A 23,121-nucleotide genomic window follows, 5' to 3' on the forward strand; every position below is an offset into this window, starting at 1 on the left:
CAGCAACCTGCGATGACTATGCTCTAATAGAGTGCTCTAGATATCCAAACATGTATTTACATTGGTACATTGGGGGGTTTTGCGTTTCGGACCAAAAAGCCTACTTCAGCAATCTCCCATTGACACTGACGACTTATATAAACACACTCTCACACGCATTTCTTCTTATTTACGCCACATAGAAAGAAAGAGGGCAAGCAAATATTTAAACGATCGACCCTCCTTTTCTTATTCAGACAGGACTTTCTTCCTGATTAATAAGCAATGGAACTTTGTATTCATCTTCCTCGCAATGATGAATAGTTTTGATGGGCTTTCTTTCTTCTTTTGGATTTTGTTTTTCTTCTGTTTCCCTCAGTTGTCCCCAAGAAACTGTGTAATATCCAACGCCACCTATGGCTGCGCCTAACACACTGCACTCAGGCACCAATCATATAGTGATCAACACTTATGATTGGTAGTATAATATGCTACGAAATAATTACGGTTATTAGTGATCTGGTAACGGACCTGCCATAGTGAAGACTGTTGACGAAGAAGCTGGTGCCAAAGAGTGTTGCCCAAAATATGCCAAAGGGCTTGAATAATGGCACGTAATATGGTCCTTTCATTTGGGTACACTTTACTTGTACGCTTGTCCGTATTACACTTCCGAAGATTCCCTGTTTTTATTTCACGTCGTGAAAAGTTCGTAAACGATATGATTCACTTCTTCTTTTTCTGTATATAAACTATTTATCTTAAAAGTCAGTAAATAAATTACCGTGGCAATAATGAGGCAAAGATCGAAGTTAGGTTCGATCTTCCATGCACTTAGGTCTCTTTCCATGAACAGCGAAAAGATTAGGCATTGGATCGTCCCAACTATGCTGTAAAGCGAAGCCACTTTCATTACGTGTGGATACTTTTTGACCGTCCCTGTCTGCCAAAGATTAAAGAAACATTAGTCTCATAATTGAATAGCATGCATTAAGATGGTTTCAGTATTATTGATGGTTCATATTGTTGTTGAGTATACCTGAATAACATTGAATAGGGAGACAGAAAAAACAGCGGCAGCCAAAAAGATACAGCCGAGGAACCAGTTGTCAGGGATGTTGTAGTAGACCAATAGTTTAGGGATTGATTTGAGAAGACGAGTTGGGGAAGAAGACGACGCTGGTCTTACGAAGGGACCTTTGTACAATTCTTCAGCGAATGCTCCGCTTAATGAGATTATTGTTCCCATAACTTTAGCCCTCGTGCTCATGTTTCTCCAATTTAACTTGCTCCTTCTATATTACCATACATATATAGATGGTTATAATATTTAAATATTACATTTAATTATATGCAGATTGTGAAATTGTGATGATAGATGGCTTACCCGAGGATAAGATTGAGCAAGAAGGAGAATGAAGGAATGAGTAATCCCATTGCACATACCACTATAGGTGAGCTGAAGCTTAGTCCCACAAATGCTAAGTTTTGGAATAGAAATATCCTTCACATGTTTAAAATATTCCGCACAGTCAGTCTTAGTGTATATGCATGAATAAGTACGTTAAAATGCATGTAGGCACGTGTGTACGAGCAAATGGGCAAAATAATTGGGCACAACGCCATGCAATTTTTATTAATTTTATATTTAACAACACAAAGAAAACGTGTTGTGCGATTTATGCCGCTCACAGAGAAACGCCATGATACAAAATACTAAAATATCTTTAGGTCTAGTTGTTTATATTAAAACCGAGAAAATACGATGACGTGGAAAATTCATGACATGTGATAATATTATCTCCGTTTTACAAAGATAAAAAACTTTGAAATTTTTTTTTTTGAACAACTTGAAAAATGTTTTTAAAAATAACTTTTTGTGTGTTTCTATAAATATTTACAAATTTCTAAAAATGATTTAAATTGATTTGAATTATTATTTGGTTAACTTTATTAAAAATTGATAATCATAAAATAATGTGATAAATATTTAATATATTTTAATATACGTAAATAAATAAAAATATTGTATTTGTGAAATGGAAGGAGCATAATATTCATCAAGCCATTTTGTGGTTGATACGTCATACGTGTGCAGAGTTTCGCAACACAGAGTTCCTCGTATTATTTAACTGGTTTTAGTTACGTCGTATTATTGTTAGTGAAAGAAAAAAATTGGGAAAAGTCAGGCACCCAAGTCCCAATATTTAGAATCTTTATTCATAAGAAAAGTACACACCCGGTGAAGCCTAAAAAGAAAACACGAACGAGGAGTGGCCACGAAAAGATAGATTCTTCAGTTCTGCAAGAATATCATCACATAACCAAAACCATTAAGTATGAAAGATTAAATCGTATGGAGTAAGGACACATTATGGATCACGTGACCGACCTGTCATTTCTGTGGAAGAAGAAAGAAAAGGGAAGAAGAAGAATAGATCCTAAAGCGTTTGTGTAAACAACGAACACAAAAGGACTCATCCCTCCCGTTAAAGCCGTTTTGGCCAATATTGTAAGAGCAATCGTGCATGCCTCCATTATCACCATTGCCACAAACGGCACAAACTCTCTAACCTTAACTTCCATCTCTCTCTTTCTATACTTTTGAAAAAATAAACGGCACGGTGTTTCCTAGCTCCAGGAATCTCGGCAAATATAGATAGATTTGGAGAGAGAGGAAGAGGGAGAGGGAGAGGAGAGAGAGAGGAAGAGAGGTGAAGAAGATCTTCAATCCTATTGAAGAGGATACGGAATTATTGGTTTCATTTCTCTATCATTTATAAAGGGAGAGGAATTGTCACATTTCTTTTAATATTTATCATTATCTATTTTTCAGATATAACCTTTCACGAAGAGGTGAAGCTACTTTACTAGCGTGATGAAGCTACACGAGTGACTCCACCGTTGCACTAAAGGTGAGATGCTTAAGTCACATTCTTTTCCATTTTTTATTTCCTGGCATGTGTTTAAACATAAATCCAAATAGTGTGATGCTGTATCTGAAGATCATTTATTTATGTAGTTACGTCGCGTTTTGTCTCAAAACGTATTTAGAGATCATGATAAACTTGTAACCTACGTGGATTCTCCTAATACATCATCATACTTTCTATAACACCCTGTGTTTGGACATACCTTTTTCAACTTAGATTGGTAAATGTCATGATATAAAGCACCCACTCTCCCATGTAATGAGGGTGTACTAACTGATTCAATGTTGTTTTCATAAAATATATTGATTAAAGTCATAATTATGATGAAGAACAAATGACATATCTAAGTTAACAGATAGTAAGTGATCGAATGATTTAGGGGGATGTATTGAATCTGAAATTTGAAGTGATTTGATTTTTAATGAGTTTTTAGATGATTGCAGAATAATTAGAGAATTTGGTGTGACTTTTGTTAAAACAATCTGAAATTTTATCTAAAACAGTGGGATTTGTATTTTTATTTTTATAACTAAAGAATTTCCCTCAAACACTCTGAAACACTTAAAGCATTTTAAAATCTCTAACTTAAAATTTGTTCAATAACAGTGGATTTCAGAGTGATTTATAAAATGTCAAGTTCAATAACACTGGATTTTAAAGTGTTTTTTTAAATCCACGTTTGAATAACAGTGAATTTGTCATTTTAATACAAATCACTTCAAACTCTTAGTTGAATACACCTCTCTTAGTATGGTTGGGTGACAATGGTTCACGCATTTTCCATTACGATTACATGGGATATGACCATAACTTCTGCTAACAAAAATAAAAACTTCAATCTCAGATTTTTGCTCAAAATATCACTGAAGAAAGAGTATTTTAAACGCCAAAACAAAAGGAAACGACATGGCATTTGGCTGACATAAGCAACGTAAAATCTTGTAAATTTACAATCAGAATATTAATTTATACGGTAGGCCAGGCTATTTGTCTACTCCTGGCTGCGGTTGATTAAGGACCCACATAAGGAAAATATAAAGATGATGGGTCCAAATTGAATAACGATAAAAATGATGACCCGATATTTTTTATCAAAATGAATTGAAGAAAGGTGTCATTTCTCGTCAACCCTCCATTAGAGTCCAAGTATTTGATACTGTAATGGTTGTTAGTGGTATCAGATTCATCCAACAAAAAATTTAGGTTATGATGATGGTTCTACGTTATTTAATTTCTTCCCTAATTCGTAAACATTAGGTCTGACGCTAGGCCGGTGAGTTTTCTGATGATGCTTATTTAGACTATATACCAATTCTGAAACAGCAATAATTGATTGATTTGAATCATACAAATCGAATACACATGCATAATTGGAACTTTTCATCGAATGCTGTAATATCATTTCCAGTTAATATGTAAATCTTAGTTCTTATATATGAATTAGTTTGAAAATGGGTTCAGAACTCTGACCATTGGATCAAATTGAGTGACCATACATCTTAATGATGAAAGCTATTTATAAAAATATATTAAAATTTGTATAATTTGTTCAGCCATGCCAAGAACGAAATCAATTAACATATAAACAGAATAAACATGTTATTCTATTGAAAGAAAAACATCTGTGTTTTCTTGTTTAATATAATTATGGATGCGGCTCTTCAATGTGATATTAAGACCAAGTTATGAGCTACAATTGGTTAGGGTTGAATTAAGCTTCAAATACAAGAAATTAAACAAATATTGATATGAATATAGTAAAGAAAAATGTATTGTTTAGTTTACTTTCATGCTTATGTGGTTGTGAGTTTGACGGCCTATGTTAGGCCCAATACTTTCTCTTTAGGAGAAGATATATGTTGGCATATGAAGTCTTTTTTTTTTGCTAAAAGATATTGTTGGCAGATGAAGTTATAACGGTACCTCAAAGAAAAACAAAATCGCCTTATTCCAAATAATTTTCGAACTATAGCTTGACTATGCAAATCGTTATATTAGTTACACTTAACCTTGAAATGTTGATAACCAGCAACAAATGTTGTAGAATACTAGAACAAAAATAAAATAACCAACAAAACAAATTTCTATGATTCGTCATGATAATCAACTGTTTTATGGTGAACTACTGATTGTTAGGATTTGCCATGTAAATCTAATCTACGATATCAATTTATCTGTTTCGTTTTCAATCATGGAAGATCAGTCGTATACGCTTTAAGTGGAAAAAAAATCTAGAACTCTATGAATCTTATGGAATTAGTTATAGGTTTTGGTATGTAATGCATATGATTATAAACACCGCATTAATGCACGGTTACAAATAAAAATATAATGAATTTATGGTGATTTCGTGGTTGGACTGTTATTCTACGGTTGGGGATCAAAGTTCGAATGTTGTCACTGTAATTTTGATCATATGATTAGTAGATTTTGATCCGCCTTTTGAAGGGCGGAAATATTTTTTGTTTTATATTTCTTAAAAATTTAATTTTATATGTGTTTTTGATTATATTTATGTTTTTCTTTGTGAAATATTTTTTAATTGATTTATAAGAAATTTTAATAATTGTATTAAAATGGTTGGACTAAACCTATATCAATGATAGATTCTGACTGTCTTTTCAGAAGGCGAATATATTTTTGTTTTAATTTTTCTTTAGGGATTTAATTTTCATATTTAAATTTTTCTTTACATATTTGTGTTCTTCTTTATAATCACATTTGTGTATAAATCTTAAATTAAATATATTTTATAAAATAATAGCAATTTAAAAATTGATCTGATATACATTCACTTCTTTGTAATCATATGCCAATATATCAGTTTTTTTGTAATCATGTATAATGTTGGTTTGTAATTTTTTTAGTTTTTTTTTGTGTAAGTATGTAACATTTTTGTGTAATTTTTTATATGTTAAAAAAATTTATATCATTTAAAGGACGGATATTCTTTTTGTAAAATTTAATTTTTATATTTATGTTATTAATCATTTAAGAAAAATATTTACATAAATATTTTTCTTAAATGATTAATAAGAGATTTTAATCTATTCTACTAAAATAGTTGGATTAAATCTATATTAATAGACCATGCTCATAATTTAATAAAATAGATATACAGATTATATCCAACAAAATCAACATTTCAAATATTTTTTTGTCTGTGCGGCTTTTATTTCTGGAAAAAACTATTGTCCACCAAATTGTAAAGAAAAAATAATATCTAGCTAAAATAATTTTAAGAATAAAAGCATTTATAAAACTGACAGCCAATATGCAAAACGTTTTGCCACTATGCAAAGTTGACTTTACAAAACCGATAACAAATTTTAACACAAAACAAATTCCTAATAATACATTTGAGCTACGTAAAAATCTTGATATAAAGCCCACTTTAATAACTGATTTATCCCTAAACATAAAACTTACGTAATGGTTAGGCGATTAATAAGGACTAAGGACTGCGGTTAGTTAAATTTGGCAGTTATCCAAATTTAAATAAGGTGTCTTAAATGTGTATTAAAAGACAGTAATAAAATTTAAAAAGTGAACACAACATATATCAATAAGGCACACTCCTGTTTTAATAGAATTGATTAACCTTGTATGTTTCTTTTAAGCTTGTATGCTTTAAATGATAAATTACAAATGTTCTTTCACTTCTTACAATAAATTATTACAAATGTTCTGTGATCAATCAATCTCAACGTTAGCTTAGAATGTGATCAGGTAATAGAAAAGAGGTCAGCATCAGCTGGCGCAAAACCTGTTTCCTCAGAGAGTTTTGTAGTATAAGTATCCCTAAATATAAGGAGAGTGTGTATTCAATTTAACATCTGATGTTTTTAATGGAGTTTTAGATGATTTCAATAAATTACAGAGATTTAGGTAATTTTTGTTAAACTATTCTAAAATATCACCTAAAAATATGAGATTTAAGTTTTATTTTTTTTTAACTAATAAACTCTTCCCAAACATCCTAAAATCACCTGAAAACTTTAAAACACCACAAATTAAAATATTTTTAACAACAGTGAATTTTTAGAGTATTTTACAAAATGTCAAATTCAATAACAGTGGATTTTAAATATGTTTCTAAAATTTATGTTTAAACACTTAGTTGAATACACCTCTAAGTGTATAAATTGAAACGGCGGACACCGAGCTCGCTAAAACACGTGAGAGTATGGGCAGCATGCATTTATGTATATATAATGAGTCTAAAAACATATACTGAGTCAAATTTTTTTGATGAAGCAACCAACCAATCATACGTTTGCAACAAACATATGAGTATCATCAATTCATCATCCATTCACTGGTTATAAAATTATTGTGCTGGCAGATGTAATATTTGTATGGGCTAAATGAGAAGTGAAGCTGGCAAAAATGATATTGATCAACGATTCTTGTCAGCATATAATCATGTTAACGTTTTTGGCAAATTAATCACATGCAAGATTTAAGTTATGATCCGATCCCCCAAAAAATATCCCATTATTTTCAGTCTTTCAGATATATATATATATATATATTTGAATATTCCAATATCTTGCAATCCATATTAATTTGGTTAACAGATCAAAGAATTGTTGCGATCATAAAGTATTAGTACATAGATCATAAAGTATAAAGTATTAGTACTTTGATATTCACGGAATATGTTCATCATGTGCCTCTGGTTTATTTATTTATGTACTAATACTTTATATCTAGAGTCGATTAATTGGGAAATGCGCTGCATTTATATATTGAATTTCAACAATATATAAATATAGATTGATCCCTTCGTCAAAAAAAAAAAAATATAGATTGATCCCTAGAGATATTTGTGTGTGTGTGTGGTTATGGTCAAACGGCGCAGACTATTCGAACATCGAACCGTAGACATTGGAGTACCATGCTCGCAGAACTACGTACGAACAGTGGTGGACCCATCATTAGTTTTAAGGGGATTCGGTAGATAACTTAAGAAAATAACATAACATCAGAGTACTTAAATATTTTGTGTGACTAACTGCAAAAACACTAAAATGCAAAACTTAAACCAGAGGTTATAGGAGATCTTCAGTTTGGTGCAGGGCGTACCATCGAACATGAATGTTATAGGACGGCTAAGAGTGGTGCAGTCAGGCGGGTATTCTCACATGGTGGTAGAATTGTCGGCTGTAAAATTGTCTTTGTAATATTCTCATCATTGTAATTGCATAATTAATCGATAATAATCGATCCAGACGTTCAAAAAAAAAACCGGAGGTTTTTTTTTTTGCCAAACGATTTTCTATTATATGCATGAGAAACAAAATGTTACAGCTTAAGCTAGTGGGCCAAGCGGCCCGAGTTCAATTAAAGTACCCAATCTGAAATATTAAGCCCAAACAGGAAGTACTAACAACACCAAGGGCCTGGCCCAGCAGAGGTAGTGATCTTTGGAGGTAACGATGAGGAGAAAACGCTCTAGCTTCTTCTTCACTTCATCTCATGATCGGAAAACCAGAAAGATAGGAGGTCCGACGATTGAGCCGGATCATTAAACCGGAAGCTGGCGATTATGTTTCTTATCAGATGGTCAAGTTCACGGAAGAGGGCAGTGTGGGATTTGAAGTGATTCCTATGGATCCTGCTGTTGCGTTCCGACCAAATCAAGTAGATGGTCGCTTGCCATGAGAGTAATCGAAGCTTCTTCTGCAATCTCGTTCCCGGGGAGCATCGGAGGCTTTGAAGAGTAGTTTCCCAGCTTGAAGAAGAGGTCAGATCGCACTTGTGAGCCACTCGATCCCAGAGGTCCTTTGAGTAGCAGCACTGGAAAAAGAGATGGTCTCTGGATTCATCATAGGCACGACAGAGAACACAGAGCGCATCCGTTTGTAGTCCCCAATTCAACAAGCGGTCTTTAGTAGGACACTGATTGAGGACCATCAGCCAGGCTGGGAACTTGTGCTTGGGGATACCTCCTGAGAACCATACCTCCTTGCTCTAGGGTACCAGTGGCGACGATTCCCTTAGTAAGTTGTAGATGATTCTCGTTGAGTACTGCGACATCGAGGTACCATTTGGGCACCAGGCATAGTGGTCTGCATCACTTGAGAGCGTAAGAGAAGTGAGGTAGGATAGGATGCTGAGGTGTTCATCCGATCTAGCAGCCGGTAGTATCCAGTGATCAATGTCCCACAGTTCCGCAAGTGTACTGTCCGATCTTACACCCAAAGCTAAGGAGGCTTGACCCTGCAAGAAGCTTCTTATATTCCCCATTGGCGCCCAATTGGAGGACCAAAAGTATGTGGTTTCACCATTACCTACAACAACCTTAATCCAAGGGTAAGCTACGGTTCTCAAGAGTATTAGTTGGTTAGCCATCCAAGAGTGTTTTTGTCTGGTATTAATGACCCAAAAGTTATTTAAATCTCCCTGCAGGACTTCACTCGTGAACCAGGTGGACAAAATGGAGTCTTGTTTAAAGAACAGTATCCATATCAGTTTCAGCGTCGCCGCTTTGTTCCAAGCAGATAAGTTCTTAAGCCCCAATCCCCCTTCTGATTTAGGCTTAGTAACTGCATCCCATGCCACTTTTGCTGAGCCCTGCCCATCTGTCTTCCCTTTCCATAGGAACCTACTACTTAGAGAATCAATTTCTGCAAGACAGCCTTTAGGGAGGATATATGCGCAAGACCAGAAGTTTATGATTCCTGCAATCACAGTGGAGAGTAGTTGGAGTCTTCCAGCAAAGGAGAGAGATCTTACAATCCAAGAGTGGAGCTTCGACTTGATGGACTGGATGAGTGGGGCGCAGTGGGTGAGAGAGAGTTTCTTTGTGCAGAGCGGAACCCCAAGGTATCTCACTGGTAATGCTCCTTCTATGAGACCTGTAGCCAATTTTATCTGCTCCAACTCATGAGGCTTGATACCAGCAGCAAACATAGAAGTCTTCTCGATGCTGATGGCAAGTCCAGAACGCTGCTCGAAGTCTTGAAGAATCTCCAGTATAGCAGAGACAGATCCACTCGAACCATCGCAGAAGATCAGGAGGTCATCCGCAAAGCAAAGGTGAGTGAGCTCTGTTTTGTGGCATTTAGCATGATAATTAAATCTTCCTTCCCTAGCTGCTTTGTTTAGTGATAGAGATAGGCAGTTCATGGCTAGCACAAATAGATAGGGACTTAGAGGATCCCCCTGTCTCAGCCCATGTTTTCCTTTGAAGTAGCCAAAGATAGATCCATTGAAACCCAACGAAAATGAGGTAGTGCAAACACATGCTTGTAGCCATTGTAGGAATATTTCAGGCATCACCAGACTTCTCAAGCACTGGAAAATAAATTCCCATCTCACTATGTCGAACGCTTTAGCAATATCCACTTTGATAGTAATTCTTTTAGGACCTCCCTGTTTGTGATACCCTTGAACAATCTCAGAAGCTAGGATAGTGTTCTCAATGAGGAGTCTTCCCTGCACAAAAGCAGTTTGATTTGAAAGAATTACCTCAGGAAGAATCGATTTTAGCCGCTTGACAAGAAGCTTTGAAATTGTTTTGTAGGTCGTATTACAGCACGAGATAGGCCTGTAATCAGTGATCGAGGCAGCTCCTGGCCTCTTTAGAACGAGAGTAAGGATCGTTACATTCGTTGAAGCAGGAAGAAAAGCTGTGGCAAAGAATTTCTGAGTAGCAGCGACAGTTTCAGACCCCACAATTCTCCAAGATGATTTGAAGAATGCATAGGTGAACCCATCTGGACCCGGTGACTTGTTGGGATTAATCTTGAGAATTGTTTTTTCTATTTCTGCAGCAGTAGGGACATAGGCTAGGATGTTCTTGTGGTGGTCAGAGCAGCGAAATGAAATTAGTTCCAGGAACCACTGAAGAGATGAGACTAGCATAGGCAAGAATGCAGGCGCCAGGATTTGCGTAAAGTGATCCAGTGCAATCATGCTCAGCTGAGTCGGATCAGTGATTAGTATTCCTGATCCAAGTAGCAACGATCGGATGGAGTTGTAGGATCTGCGCCCAGCTGCAATTCTGATGAAGAAGGTAGTGTTCTGATCACCCAGTCTAAGCCAGTTGATGCGCGATTTTTGCTTGAAGAAAGCTTCCTCTATTCCCCTCAGGAACGTCCATTTAGCCATAAGTGCTTTCTCTTCAGTAAATGTGTCTGTGGTTGGATTCGCCAGAGCTTTTTCCTGCACATCTTTTAACAAACAGTTAGTTTCTAAAACCCTCTTTTCAATATCTGAAAATCTCTCTTTGTGCAGTGTTTTTAACTCCCTTTAAGTGATTTTAGCTTAAATCCCAACATTTGGAGGTCTAACGCAATGCTTCCACTCTGGATCCATGCAGCTTCAACCGTCACAAGGAAGGATGGGTGGTTAGAGAGGTAGTTGAAGCATTTGAAGGGGCGGGTACCGGCTGATGGGAGGGGGCATGAGAGGTCAATCAAGCAGGGGGTATGGTCTGAGAATTCATAGGGTAGGAAAGTGGCAATGGTATCAGGGTATGAATCAATCCAAGCTCCATTAACCAGTGCACGATCGAGTTTCTTTGTTGTTGGGGCAGAAGGCGATTTATTAGTCCAGGTATGATGGGAGCCTTGGTATCTGAGGTCTCCAAGTCCCAGAGCAAGGAGTTGGTCTTGAAGTTCAATCATATCACTAGATAGATGATCCACCGTAGAAGAGGAGTGCTCCTGAAAGTGGGTAATCTGGTTAAGGTCTCCTCCAATGATCCAGTTCCTATGATCCAAAAATAATGTGGTCTGGATCTCATGAAGCTCATCCCATAACACACGCCTTTCCTCTCGCAGATTAGAGGCGTAGACAGCAATGAAGGTGAATTTGGTGTGGCCAGGGATCTCAACTTCACAAGTGAGGGACTGCCGTGATTGATGAAGAACCTGAACATATGCAGGATGTCTCCAAATGATGATTATCCTACCATATGCATTGGTGTTGTGATTAGAAGAGTACGACCAGTTTGGGCAAACTGTAGATAGAATAGAATTCAGATTGGGTTCTTTAACATGAGTCTCTAAAATTGCACCGACTAGTGGCTTGTGAGAGGAAAATCACTGCAAAAAGGGGCGATGCTTGTCCGGTTCGTTGAGTCCTCGGACATTCCAAAAAAAGATTTTTGTACACATATTAAAGGTGGGGGGTACCCTCAACAAGAGAGGGCGGGTCAGGTGGCAGGTTATAGACGGTGGGGGGAAGGGAGAGGATGAGATGGAATGGGGGAAGGATCTAGGGATGGAGAAGAGGCAACAATGGCAAAGGAAGAAGAGGCAAGTGAAGGGAGGGAGGGATTAAGGTTTGACAAAGGTTTAGTGGAAAAAGGGTTGAATGAGGAAGGATCTTTGGGATTGGTTTTAGGATAAGCTGGAGGGTGGAGATTAGGGAGAGGAGCGATAGGTCTAGCATGGAAAACCATAGGGAGGGCGAGGACAGTATCTGATAAACATGGAGAAGGAGGGTCAGTTTGGGGAGGGCAAGATGGGGGAGAAGAGGGGGGGAGAGGAAGGGTGGTATCAGGTAGTGGAGTAGGAAGAGATTGGGAAGGTTGAGGGGGGTCAATTTCCATAGTAGTAGGAGGGGAGGAGGTGGAGGTAATTGGGTCAGGAGGGGGTATTAAACCGCCTCCAGGTTCTGCAGCAGAGTGAGAAGCGCTTGCATTTCCTGGCGGTACCGAATCCTCAGCAGCAGGAGAGGTATATGCCTCAGAAGATTGACTATCCATAGGATCTGAAGTTTGTTTCTTCCTGCCTGAAACTTCTATCCATTCATGAGGACCTTTAGGGCAATTCTTCATCAAGTGCCCTTGAGCCTTACAAGAATAGCAGTAAATTTTTGATGAGGTTGGGTTAGAAGTAGGCTTAGCAGTAGGGTTGTTGGCTGGGGTTTTAGAAGAGGGAAAAGTTTTTGGAGGTTCAGGGAGAAGGAGGCAATTACGAGAGATGTGCCCCAACTCCTTGCAGTGAGAACAAATAGGAGGGATCCAAGGGTACTCAACCTCCACTTCAACAAAGGATCCATTTGATCTTCCCACTTCCACTATCTTAGGCAATGGCAGGGAGGTATTGACTTCCATTTTAACATGAGCGATGCTGATGCTAGTGAGGCTAAGGGTCCAGTCATCTGTTTCCTTAGGTTCGCCAATTTGGCCCGCTATGTGGCTCAAACCTTCAGAATGGATGAGGTCAAAGGGAACATCCTTTAGGTGAGCCCATAGCTGGATGTGTTGCAGTGAAGGAGTAGAATCGACAGCATCCTGTGTCCACTGGGAGACATGAAACATTGAGGTATCCACATACCAAAACTTCTTGGTTAGTACTTTCTGTCGGATAGATTCATTAGGAATCCTTAGTAGCACTGATTTAGTAGTTGGGACCATATGAATCTCCAGGTGACGTCCCTTGCCCCACAAATAGTTGAGGACATTCTGGATAAGCTTGTATGCAAGAGTTCTACCAAAGAATTTACACACCAGAAACTCTTTGTGGAGGTTAGCTCCTTTCTGGTAGACCTCATCAGGGATGACGACACGAGGCACACCAGAGGGGAGAAGCTCTGCGGAGATAATCTGCGGAGGGTTCTGTCTGTGTTAGCTTTAACTTTTGCGGCTAAAGAAGGAGTTTGGTTAACTGGGGCCTTTGTAATCGGGTGGTGGTTATGCTGAAGGTTAATGTCAGTACCATTTTTTAGATGGTTAGCAGTAGGGAGGGGAGGGGAGGAGCCGATAGTAGCAGTAGAGAGGGAAGGGGAGGAGCTGATAGTAGCAGTAGGACCGGAGCCAAGAAGGCCGGGACCTTGGACAAGAGGATAATCAGAAATTGGATAAGGTACTGTAGTAGGTTGAGAACTAGGTTTTGTGAACAGTGAGGTAAAGGGAAAATAGTGAAGGAAGCTAGCAATTGGGCGGTAGTAGAAATATTTAGAAGAGGAGAGGGCTGGGTAGCTGCAGGGATAGGGGGAGGGATGGATGCGGTGGTTGTGGGAGAGGGAGTAGTAGACGACGAAGGGAGAATAGGACGGCTGAAGGGATTTTTCAGAAGGGATTTAGAAGCAGAGAGAGAGGGAATTGGAAAGGGTCTGGGGGATCTGGCAGCAGAGGAGGACGGCTGAGCAGGCCGGCCGTAGCCGTAGGGTCAGGAGAGGAAACACGAGCGATATCCAACCAGGAGTTGGGAGAAGCCATTTTTAACACTAAACTGGAGGTTTTTAAACGCCGGTTTTGATAAAAAACGCCGGTTTAGATTTTCAGTTTAGATTTTCAAACCATTCTAATTTTATATATTTTTCGAATTCCTAATATTGTCTTTGCTGCAGACTGCACCTTCGGTGCGAATTCCTAATATTTTCGAACGCCGGTGCGAATTATTTTAGGTGTTGAGAATGGCACAAATTTTTGTTCTCGTCTTTTGTAAAAACTAAAAAAAACTCATTATTATCTAGTCGAAACATGACTCATACTTTCGATAAAAATTTCTAGAATGTGACCTTGAGTGGAGATAAATTTTGTCAATTTTTTTCTCTAAAATGTGACCTGGAGGCTGGAGTGGAGATAAATTTTGGGAGTTTTTTTTTGTTTTTATCTCTAAATTAATTAATAGCGCACACAACGTCAACAATATTGTCAAAGCAATTTTCTAAATAGCTTAACTGTAGTGAATAGCATTTCTGTATAAATGTTTGATAAAAATCATTTCCGAAATACAATGGCTTTATACCAAATTTAATGTTTTGATGTCAATTTTTTTTTGTCCTCTGCATCATGACACTAAATATTACACCAATAGTAATATCATACATTATTTGATGTTTTCAGTTTTAATGATTTTTATATTATTACTAGGTGTTTTGTCCGCACATGCGGGCTTAATAGTTTACAAAAATTATAAACAGATATACTATAATTTATATATCTAATAATTAACTAAATATTAATTTTTATATTCAATATTTTTTATCTTAATAAAATATCTTTTGTTACGTAAAAAACTTAAAATATTCAAATATACATAAATTATATGTATTTTTAAAATATATGATGTAAATATTTTGGATAATATAATATATAATTTTTTAAATAATGATGATTACCAAACTAATGAAATTTGTTTTTAATTCATGGATAATTATATATTAACAAATATAACTTAATTATTTATTAAGAATAATAAATATATCTAATAATTAACGAACAAATTATTTTGCAAATAATAGTATAAATAATTTTGAATCTTCTGCCAACTTTTTCAGAAATTATCACAATAAGTGATTTTAATTGTCCTAAAAATTTATAGTAAAAGATAAATTATTATTCTGTCTTATGTGAACCTTTATAATTATAATTATGTATTATAAATAAAAAGATCAATCATTATAATTAATTATTTTATGTTGTTAATTATTTTTGTTTGGTCCAATTTTCTTTTTTTCTTATATATATATATATATATATATATATAAATAGAGACGGTTTAATATTACTAAGCCAAAATATAATACAAACATATATGTAATAGCTTAGTATTACTAAATTATAGTGTATAAATTTGGCAATGATATTATCTTCAGCTTATTTCAATTATTTTCAAAATAATGATAAATTATCAGTTAAATCACTAAAATTATTTATTAATTAATATTAATAATTAATCATAAAAATGACTAAACTTATAATTGTAGAGAGTATAACAAATAAAAAAATTCAGTTCTCAAATAATAGTATTTTTTGACATTCTCAATAATAGTATAGATAGATAGATTGTTTTATATCTTAATTTTGTAACTTTTATAGAAATAATTATTTTAAGATAACAACACAATATATAAGAATTATTTTATTTTAAACATAATTAATATTATTAATATAAATTCTTTTTAAAATATAACAAATTCACAAATAAGATATAGATAAATTGTTCTATATATTATTTTTAACTTTTTTAACATAAATAATTATTTTAATATAACAACATAATATACAAGAATTAACTTTAAAAAAATCTGATTAATATAAACTCGTGTTATATTTACAAATTCATTAAGGATAATATCGTTTCTAGATGTTGTGTCCGCTCAAGTTATTGTTTATATCTTTAAACTTTTTTACAGAATATAAAATTATATATATATGAAATTTATTTATCAAAATATATATTCATTATTATGTTAATTTCTTGAAAGCTTCCATATATATAGTAGAAATAGTTTTTAACTATATACTTTTGCAACTAATTATATATATATGAAATTTATTTATCAAAATATATATTCATTATTATGTTAATTTCTTGAAAGCTTCAATATATATATATATATATATATATATATATATATATAGTATATATATTTTTAACTATATATTTTGCAACTAATTTTATTTATAATTAAAATATATTCTTTTAGATGATAATATATATATATATAGAAGTATTTTTTTAATATTTATTAAAGATATTCTTGGATAATAACAAAATATGTATATGAATTATTATTTTATTTTTAAAAATAATTTTATCATATCAGTTTTAATGAGTTATCAGATTTCATAAAGCTTAAATTCTTTTATGTTTGAGTTTTATTATATTAAATCATAATTACTAATATTTTATAATTACTCATTAATATAGGTGCTACTAACTAAAAGACTATGATAATAAACTATTATTTTATTTCGTTTGAATTTTTTTACATATTAATTATGATTTTTTGAAATTTTTTTGTACACATATTTATTATATAGAAATAAATCTTAAAAGTCACTTAATATTCTTTTTCAGTTATATAAAATTATGAATTTTATTTGATTAATATTTAGTTATATACTTTATGTTTTTAACTTTATAGTTAAAAAACAGATAATAACACAACATACATATAGAAAGTATATTTATATTTTAAAATATTTTTATATTTTGGATAAATCTTACTACTATTAATTTTAATCAATTATCTAATTGAATAAATTAATTTTTCGTTTTTATTTTTAACTAAATTATATATCTTATTTATTAAGGTATTATCAATATTACCCACTCTAACTTTTAACGTGAAAGCTCTGTTGCAAAAATTACTTCGCAAATAATAGTATTAGATAGATTATTTTAAATAATTGTTTTGTGAATAATAACATTGTCTATTTGCCCTTTTCAGAAAAGAAAAGTATTGTCTATCAGTAATCATGGGTAAAACAAATTAATGTAGATCCATATATTAGAAGATTAGACAGCTATTTAAATCATTTATCACAGAGCAAAAATATAGTGAATCCAGCATGTGATAATATATCTTTCGATGTTTTGGGGAATAATTGAAATCTGCAATATTAAATACAAATTTAACGACCGACATTATTAATATATTCTGCAATGGATAATGCTTTCTAATCACACAATTAAAAAGGACATGCAGATAGAGCGTGTGGAGGTAAACGGTCATGTCAAAAACAACAAATTCTATAATTCACGAAAAATAAATGACAACCAAAAAAGATTGAAAGACTCTGATTGGTTTAGAAGCATATACTTTATATAAATATGGACCATCCAGACGTTCGCTTGCATCACAAATCTTTCAAGTGTTGTCATAAAGCAAAGAAAGAGGCAATGGAGGAGTCAAAGAGATACAAGAGGATGGTTAAGCAGACTATGGGCAAGAAAAAGAACAACAAAAAGGGTCATGGGTCTGGATCAGGATCCGGTTTGCTTCGGATGAAGGTGAGAAAGCTCCAAATACTGATACCGGGTGGGAAAAGATGCAACCACCCGAATCTACTTTTATTAAAAACCGTTGACTATATTTTCTACTTGAAGTTGAAGCTTAGGCTCCTTACAGCATTATCCGACTGTCTTTGAGGATCATAACAGTTTTCTTCTTCTCTCCTCATTTCTAAAAAGTTATGGTATGCAAAGTTTATTTTTCCGTGTATGGATTGTCATTTGGAGTTTGCTTTAAGTCGTATTTTCCTTTATATATGTTAGATAGTGTACGTGTCTATGTTTATGTAACAGTAAGAAGTTTGTCTGCAAGTTTATATGTAGTCAATTTGAAAATCTACAATGTGTTTTGTGAACTTCTTGGTTTTATCCCTTTCGTGGTCTTGGACTCTTGGTATATACCAATGGCTAATTCTGATGTTAGTACTTTTCATATTATCTTATATGTACAAAGTTAAGTGAAGCTTAGGTTACTTTTGTGAATATACATAGTTTCCACAATTCCACTCAAGGAGAAATTTTAAATTCGCCCAAAGGATAACGGAGGATTCTGACTAAGACCTAACCGGGATTTAAACCGCATTATGTACCGGACCTATACTCACTAATTTTTTTTTTTTGATTAAACGAGCACATTCATGATGAATCTGCACCTATTCATTTGCACCTGATAGTGATAGCATATGCTCTACGAAAATAAAGTTTGCGGTATAGTATTTTCTTATAACAAACAAGTATATAATCTGAAACTATTCTGAAATATATATATATATATGCGTATAAAGAATATCAGTAACAAAACTGCAGCAGTAAGAAGTAAAAGACCACATTTTCATAATTTGTTTTTAAAGTCTTTTAGGTCTCTAAAGAAGTAGGACCAGACCAGCCATGGTTGCATTCATTTGCACCTGATAGTGATAGCATATGCTCTACTAAACTTAATACATGTTTAGTGTTTGCGTCAAGATACTACATTAGTAAAACCAATTGCAATAAGACTTGCTTCTATTTTCATGTGCTCTTTGCACTTGTACCCACCACTGACACATATATCTAAAGAACTTTATAAGTTATGAAGATGTGGGAATGATGAATCTTCAATTCCAAATGAAATTACTGACTTATTTTCTCACACAAAGATCATATCTTTTTATCTTATACAATCAAAGTTTGCAACTTTCCTTACAAGACGAGCATCTAAATTCCCCAATTCCCTTACATATAAATCTCAAAACACCACCCTATACCCAAAATTTGTAACTTCCCTTTCATAATGTTATTCAATAAATCTGATAACCTCACAGAACCATAAGACTTTTCATGTATATGGATAGTATCCATATGGGTAACTAACAGAGTGAGCTCTGTAGTGAAGATTATGTTGAGTATTATTATTATTATTATTTATCTGCTCTCCAGACTCCTTAGGCTTAGTCACACGCTTGCTGCTCTGTTCTTGGACCGCCCCAAACACTATCTCATTAGTCTGCTCACTGTTCTGCTCATAGTATGTATGCGGGATCGACGAGTAATGCCTTCTATGCTGCTGCTGCTGCTGATTTGGGAGCTCAGCTTCCCAGCTGCTGTAGAACGCACGGCTCTGACGCAGCTGCTGCATTTTCTCTGCGTCTTTAGTCATAAAAGCATAAGCCTTTCTCGGAGTTTGGTTCTTGTTCTCAACAGGAGGAGGTTCATCTTCGTCTCTGACCACAAAGCTCTCTTGAATTGGCCACGGAGCTGTTGTGCTAAACGCAGCAGCAGAAGGTTGCTTTGTTTGGTACTGCTGAAAGTTTGCGGCTGCTGGCTGCTTTATTCTGAGGATCTCCATAACAGAAACCCAAGCATTCGAAGCGAGACTCCCAAGGGATACAAGGAAGCTATCGTCTTGTTTTTCTTGCTGCTCTTCTCCTGTTGGAATCAGAGACGGTCTGGATGGCTTTTGATCATTATGATCAGCTTCAAACATTTCTTGATCCTGTGTATGAGAAGAGACAATAGAACCGACTCTTCTCTGCAACAGAGCCAACATGTAACCAAAGAAACCTGCAGCTAGAAGAACCGCAATCCCTGCAACACATTTTGAGTTAGTTCCAGAGACAAAAAAAGATTTCAAAGAAAATAAAATAAGAAAGATGGAAGATGATTTACCAAGAGGGAAACCGTTTCCATACTGATAAGCACAGTCGTCGAACTGAAGCTGAATCTCTCTGATGGCTCTGTTTCCACGGTCAATAACGAGGAGGGAACAACTGCTTCCAAGGTAAACAAGATCAAAATGTTGATGTAAAGATGTCCGCCCTGAAGTAGTCGCTGACGTAGTTGCTGAAGCAGACGTCGTAGCAAGTGGTGAAGACCATGTGGAGTCGAGATGCTGAGCTGGAGTCGTGTAGACTTGGAGAGCAAGGGAGTATCTTGAAGAAAAGGCAAAGAGGAATAAACTTGGGGAGCAAGTTTATGACTTAAAGGAAGAGGAATAAGTGCATTCCAAGAAAAGGAAAGTTGCACTTATTGATATGGAAGATGTCCATATTGTGGTTCCTTGGAGACTAGGGTTTCGGGAACGTGGAGAACTATATAAGATAGTTATGGGTCGTCTGTAGAGAGACAGAGACACAGAGGCTGATCTTATAGAGAGAGAGAAGCGCTTGGAAGTGTTCTGGGTCGTGCTGAAGCAGGGGCTGAAGTACTTGACGTTGGAGAGACATAAGCGGGTAGCTTAGGAATTGTTCAGTAGCAGCTGTTAGGGTGTTAACAGGCTAGCGAGGCTGATTAAGCAGAACTTGTAATAGGGTTTACAAGGCGATTTCTAATAAAGCTATTGAGTGTGCTTGTGGAATTGTCTCTCTTGGTTTACCTTCTGCATTACTTATTGTGGTGTCATCTTTGCACTTACAAGTGGTATCAGAGCGGGGCTCGATAGAGTTAACGACTTAGTTTCGAGTAGATCAAGGTGAAGATGGACACGGTTATTTCTGTGCAGAAGGCAATCGTGTTGAATGCGGACCAGTATGGTCATTGGAAGGCTCGCATGAAGCAGTTGATTCGAGGAATCAATGAAGATGCGTGGACAGCTGTGGAGACTGGTTGGGAGGAGCCCACCATAGTCACAGCAGATGGGAAGAAGCCTAAGCCAAAGGAGGATTGGTCAGAGGCAGAGCGCAATGCATCAAAATTTAATGCAAAGGCGCTTTCGACGATTTTCGGAGCTGTTGAAGTAGAGCAGTTCCAGCTGATTCAGGGGAGTACTACAGCTAAAGAGGCGTGGGAGATCCTGCTGAATTCGTTTGAAGGAGATGATAGTGTCAAGAGGACACGTTTGGATCATCTTGGGTCGCAGTTTGAAAATCTGAAGTGGTCAGATGCGGATACGGTGGCGAGCTTCAGTGCCAAACTCAGTGCTATGGCGCATGAAGCATGTGTACTTGGAAAGAAGTACAAGGAGAAGAAGCTGGTGAAGAAGTTGTTACGCTGTCTTCCAGCAAGGTTTGGAGCTCAGAAGGCGGTCCTAAATATGACTGCAAACACGGATGAGCTCAAGTTTGACAAGGTTGTGGGTATGCTGAAGGCGGAAGAGATGGAGACAGGCAGTGGCTCGGTGTCTACATCAGGAGGTACGCCAGGGAGTATAGCCCTTGTAGCTGACAAAGAAGTTGATAGACTTCGGAAGGTTGAAGATGCCTTGGGGTGGATAGTCAGGAATCTTGGAAAGAGGATGAATCACCCTGAGGAGATGAAACAATATGGTCGCCAGGGAGGTGATCGTGGGAATGGCATAAGGAGAGGAAGTCTCAAGTGCTACGAGTGTGAAGGAGTTGGTCATATAAGGGCTAACTGTCCGTTGGTACAACGAAGAGAGCTCAAGTGCTCTGAGTGTAGAGGTGTTGGACACACACGGCGTGAATGTCCAAACTCAAAGAAGAGAAAAGGTAGTCCATTGCAGTCGTCTGATGAGTCAGAGTCTGAAGAAGATGGAAAGGTGAACCTTGTTGCATTTGGTGCACGCAAGGAGGGATCTAGTGAATCTTCTGGTTCAGATCTCAGCACAGATGATGAGGAGTATCACGTGCTGCTTAACAAGTGGTTGAGGGTCAAGGATCAGAATCTGAGATTGGAGGATATGGTTCTGAAGCAGAACGAGCTGCTTGAAGAACTTCGTGAAGAACTTGCGGCTGTGAATGAGAAATATGAGTCTCTTGAGCAGAAGGTTAGCAAGGTGAAGAAAGTTGCTACTGGAGAAGTACAACAGAAGGGGCTGTCACATTTCGTGCATGGGAGCACATCAAAAAGTGGAGCCAAAGAAGCTTGTCAGGAAGTACGTCGGGACGTGCGACAAGGAGTACGGCAGGAAGTTCTACAGCGCGGGGCTGTGAGTAACAAGCCGAAAGTGGTACGTCAGTGCAGCAACATGAAGGTCAGACAGGGGGTTCTGAAGCATGGGTGTGCAGCTGGTACGAGGAAGGAGGTTGATCGGTGCATCAACAACTGTGTCAGGCCAAAGAAGAAGCAACATCGGATGTGCTGCTGGTTCTGTGGGAAGGTTGGACACAAGAAGGTGGAGTGTTTTGCTCGTGAGAAGAGCAGAAACATGACCAAGAGGGTGAACAAGGCGTTCACTAAACCCAAGAGGGTTGAAGAGGTGTCTGTAGCCAAGAGTGGCTTACTTGATGAGATCAAAGAGAAGACATCAGAAGATGGATGCAGCTCTGGTAGGAGTGGTCTTAAGGAAGATCAAGAAGCATCAAGTCTGGAGCTAGGACACGGAGCTGTCCGTAGCACAAAGGGGAAGGAGATCGAAGTACATCAGGAAGTGATGCGAGGTGATCTTCAGGAGGGTGATAGCGAAATCACTCCAAGACAGTAGCAACGAGTGCAGAGGGCACTCGGGGTGGTTGAGAAGAGGCTCATGGTCAAGGAGACGACGCATGAAGGAAGCCTGGTCCTCAACAGAAGTGGGTCGAGAGGTAGCTCGACAGGTGCGTCAGATCGTGATGCAGTAAGTGTAATCTATTCCGCTGCAGCAGAGGCTGTATCATGATTACGCATGGAGTAGCAGACGGATGTGTCTGTAAGGCTTGACATCTAAGCATCTGTTTTAGCTTAGTATGCAATCAAGCAGGGGGAGAATGGTGACGTTCTGGTCCAAGGAGTGCATATCTCATGGGGGAGAAGAGCATAGTGATGGACGTCCTGAAGTAGATGATGCTTGTCTCATGGGGGAGAAAAGCATGTTGTGGTGCACATCTCGTGGGGGAGAAAAGCACAATTGGCGTGGAAGTTTCCAGGTGGGGAACGTGGTTGTTGAACCAGAAGAAGGTTGTGCTTGATCGGCACACAAAGCTAAAAGGGGGAGATTGTTGATGTAAAGATGTCCGCCCTGAAGTAGTCGCTGACGTAGTTGCTGAAGCAGACGTCGTAGCAAGTGGTGAAGACCATGTGGAGTCGAGATGCTGAGCTGGAGTCGTGTAGACTTGGAGAGCAAGGGAGTATCTTGAAGAAAAGGCAAA

The 23,121-nt window shown here is 36.7% G+C and overlaps 3 protein-coding genes across 3 annotated transcripts; 1 reads left to right on the top strand and 2 right to left on the bottom strand.

The window, feature by feature from the left end:
- Positions 1-19: 19 nt before the first annotated feature.
- LOC108830067 (WAT1-related protein At1g70260) lies at positions 20-2,730 on the bottom strand. The gene is made up of 7 exons (XM_018603676.2): positions 2,372-2,730; positions 2,219-2,281; positions 1,367-1,483; positions 1,019-1,274; positions 764-922; positions 511-662; positions 20-413 (listed from the first exon to the last, which is right to left on the bottom strand). The coding sequence occupies exons 1-7, from the start codon at positions 2,563-2,565 to the stop codon at positions 233-235; spliced, it is 1,122 nt and encodes a 373-aa protein (XP_018459178.1). The 5' UTR covers positions 2,566-2,730; the 3' UTR covers positions 20-232.
- Positions 2,731-17,437: 14,707 nt separating this feature from the next.
- Positions 17,438-17,973, top strand: LOC108830072 (uncharacterized). Its single transcript, XM_018603682.2, has one exon. The coding sequence runs from the start codon at positions 17,438-17,440 to the stop codon at positions 17,753-17,755; it is 318 nt and encodes a 105-aa protein (XP_018459184.1). The 3' UTR covers positions 17,756-17,973.
- Positions 17,974-18,704: 731 nt separating this feature from the next.
- On the bottom strand, positions 18,705-19,888 carry LOC130497567 (uncharacterized). The gene is made up of 2 exons (XM_056990475.1): positions 19,766-19,888; positions 18,705-19,684 (listed from the first exon to the last, which is right to left on the bottom strand). The coding sequence occupies exon 2, from the start codon at positions 19,644-19,646 to the stop codon at positions 18,936-18,938; it is 711 nt and encodes a 236-aa protein (XP_056846455.1). The 5' UTR covers positions 19,647-19,684; positions 19,766-19,888; the 3' UTR covers positions 18,705-18,935.
- Positions 19,889-23,121: the final 3,233 nt, after the last annotated feature.

This window comes from Raphanus sativus, chromosome 7, assembly GCF_000801105.2.
Source record: "Raphanus sativus cultivar WK10039 chromosome 7, ASM80110v3, whole genome shotgun sequence".
Taxonomy (NCBI): domain Eukaryota; kingdom Viridiplantae; phylum Streptophyta; class Magnoliopsida; order Brassicales; family Brassicaceae; genus Raphanus; species Raphanus sativus.

Excerpts from the sequence above, each read along its gene's own strand:
- LOC108830067 (XM_018603676.2), bottom strand. The coding sequence starts at position 2,565 with ATGGAAGTTAAGGTTAGAGAGTTTGTGCCGTTTGTGGCAATGGTGATA. Across the intron at positions 1,484-2,218 it reads TTCTTTTTAGGCTTCACCGG|GATATTTCTATTCCAAAACT; the intron begins GTGTGTACTTTT and ends AAACATGTGAAG. Across the intron at positions 1,275-1,366 it reads TTGCTCAATCTTATCCTCGG|AAGGAGCAAGTTAAATTGGA; the intron begins GTAAGCCATCTA and ends ATGGTAATATAG.
- LOC108830072 (XM_018603682.2), top strand. The coding sequence starts at position 17,438 with ATGGACCATCCAGACGTTCGCTTGCATCACAAATCTTTCAAGTGTTGT.
- LOC130497567 (XM_056990475.1), bottom strand. The coding sequence starts at position 19,646 with ATGTTGGCTCTGTTGCAGAGAAGAGTCGGTTCTATTGTCTCTTCTCAT.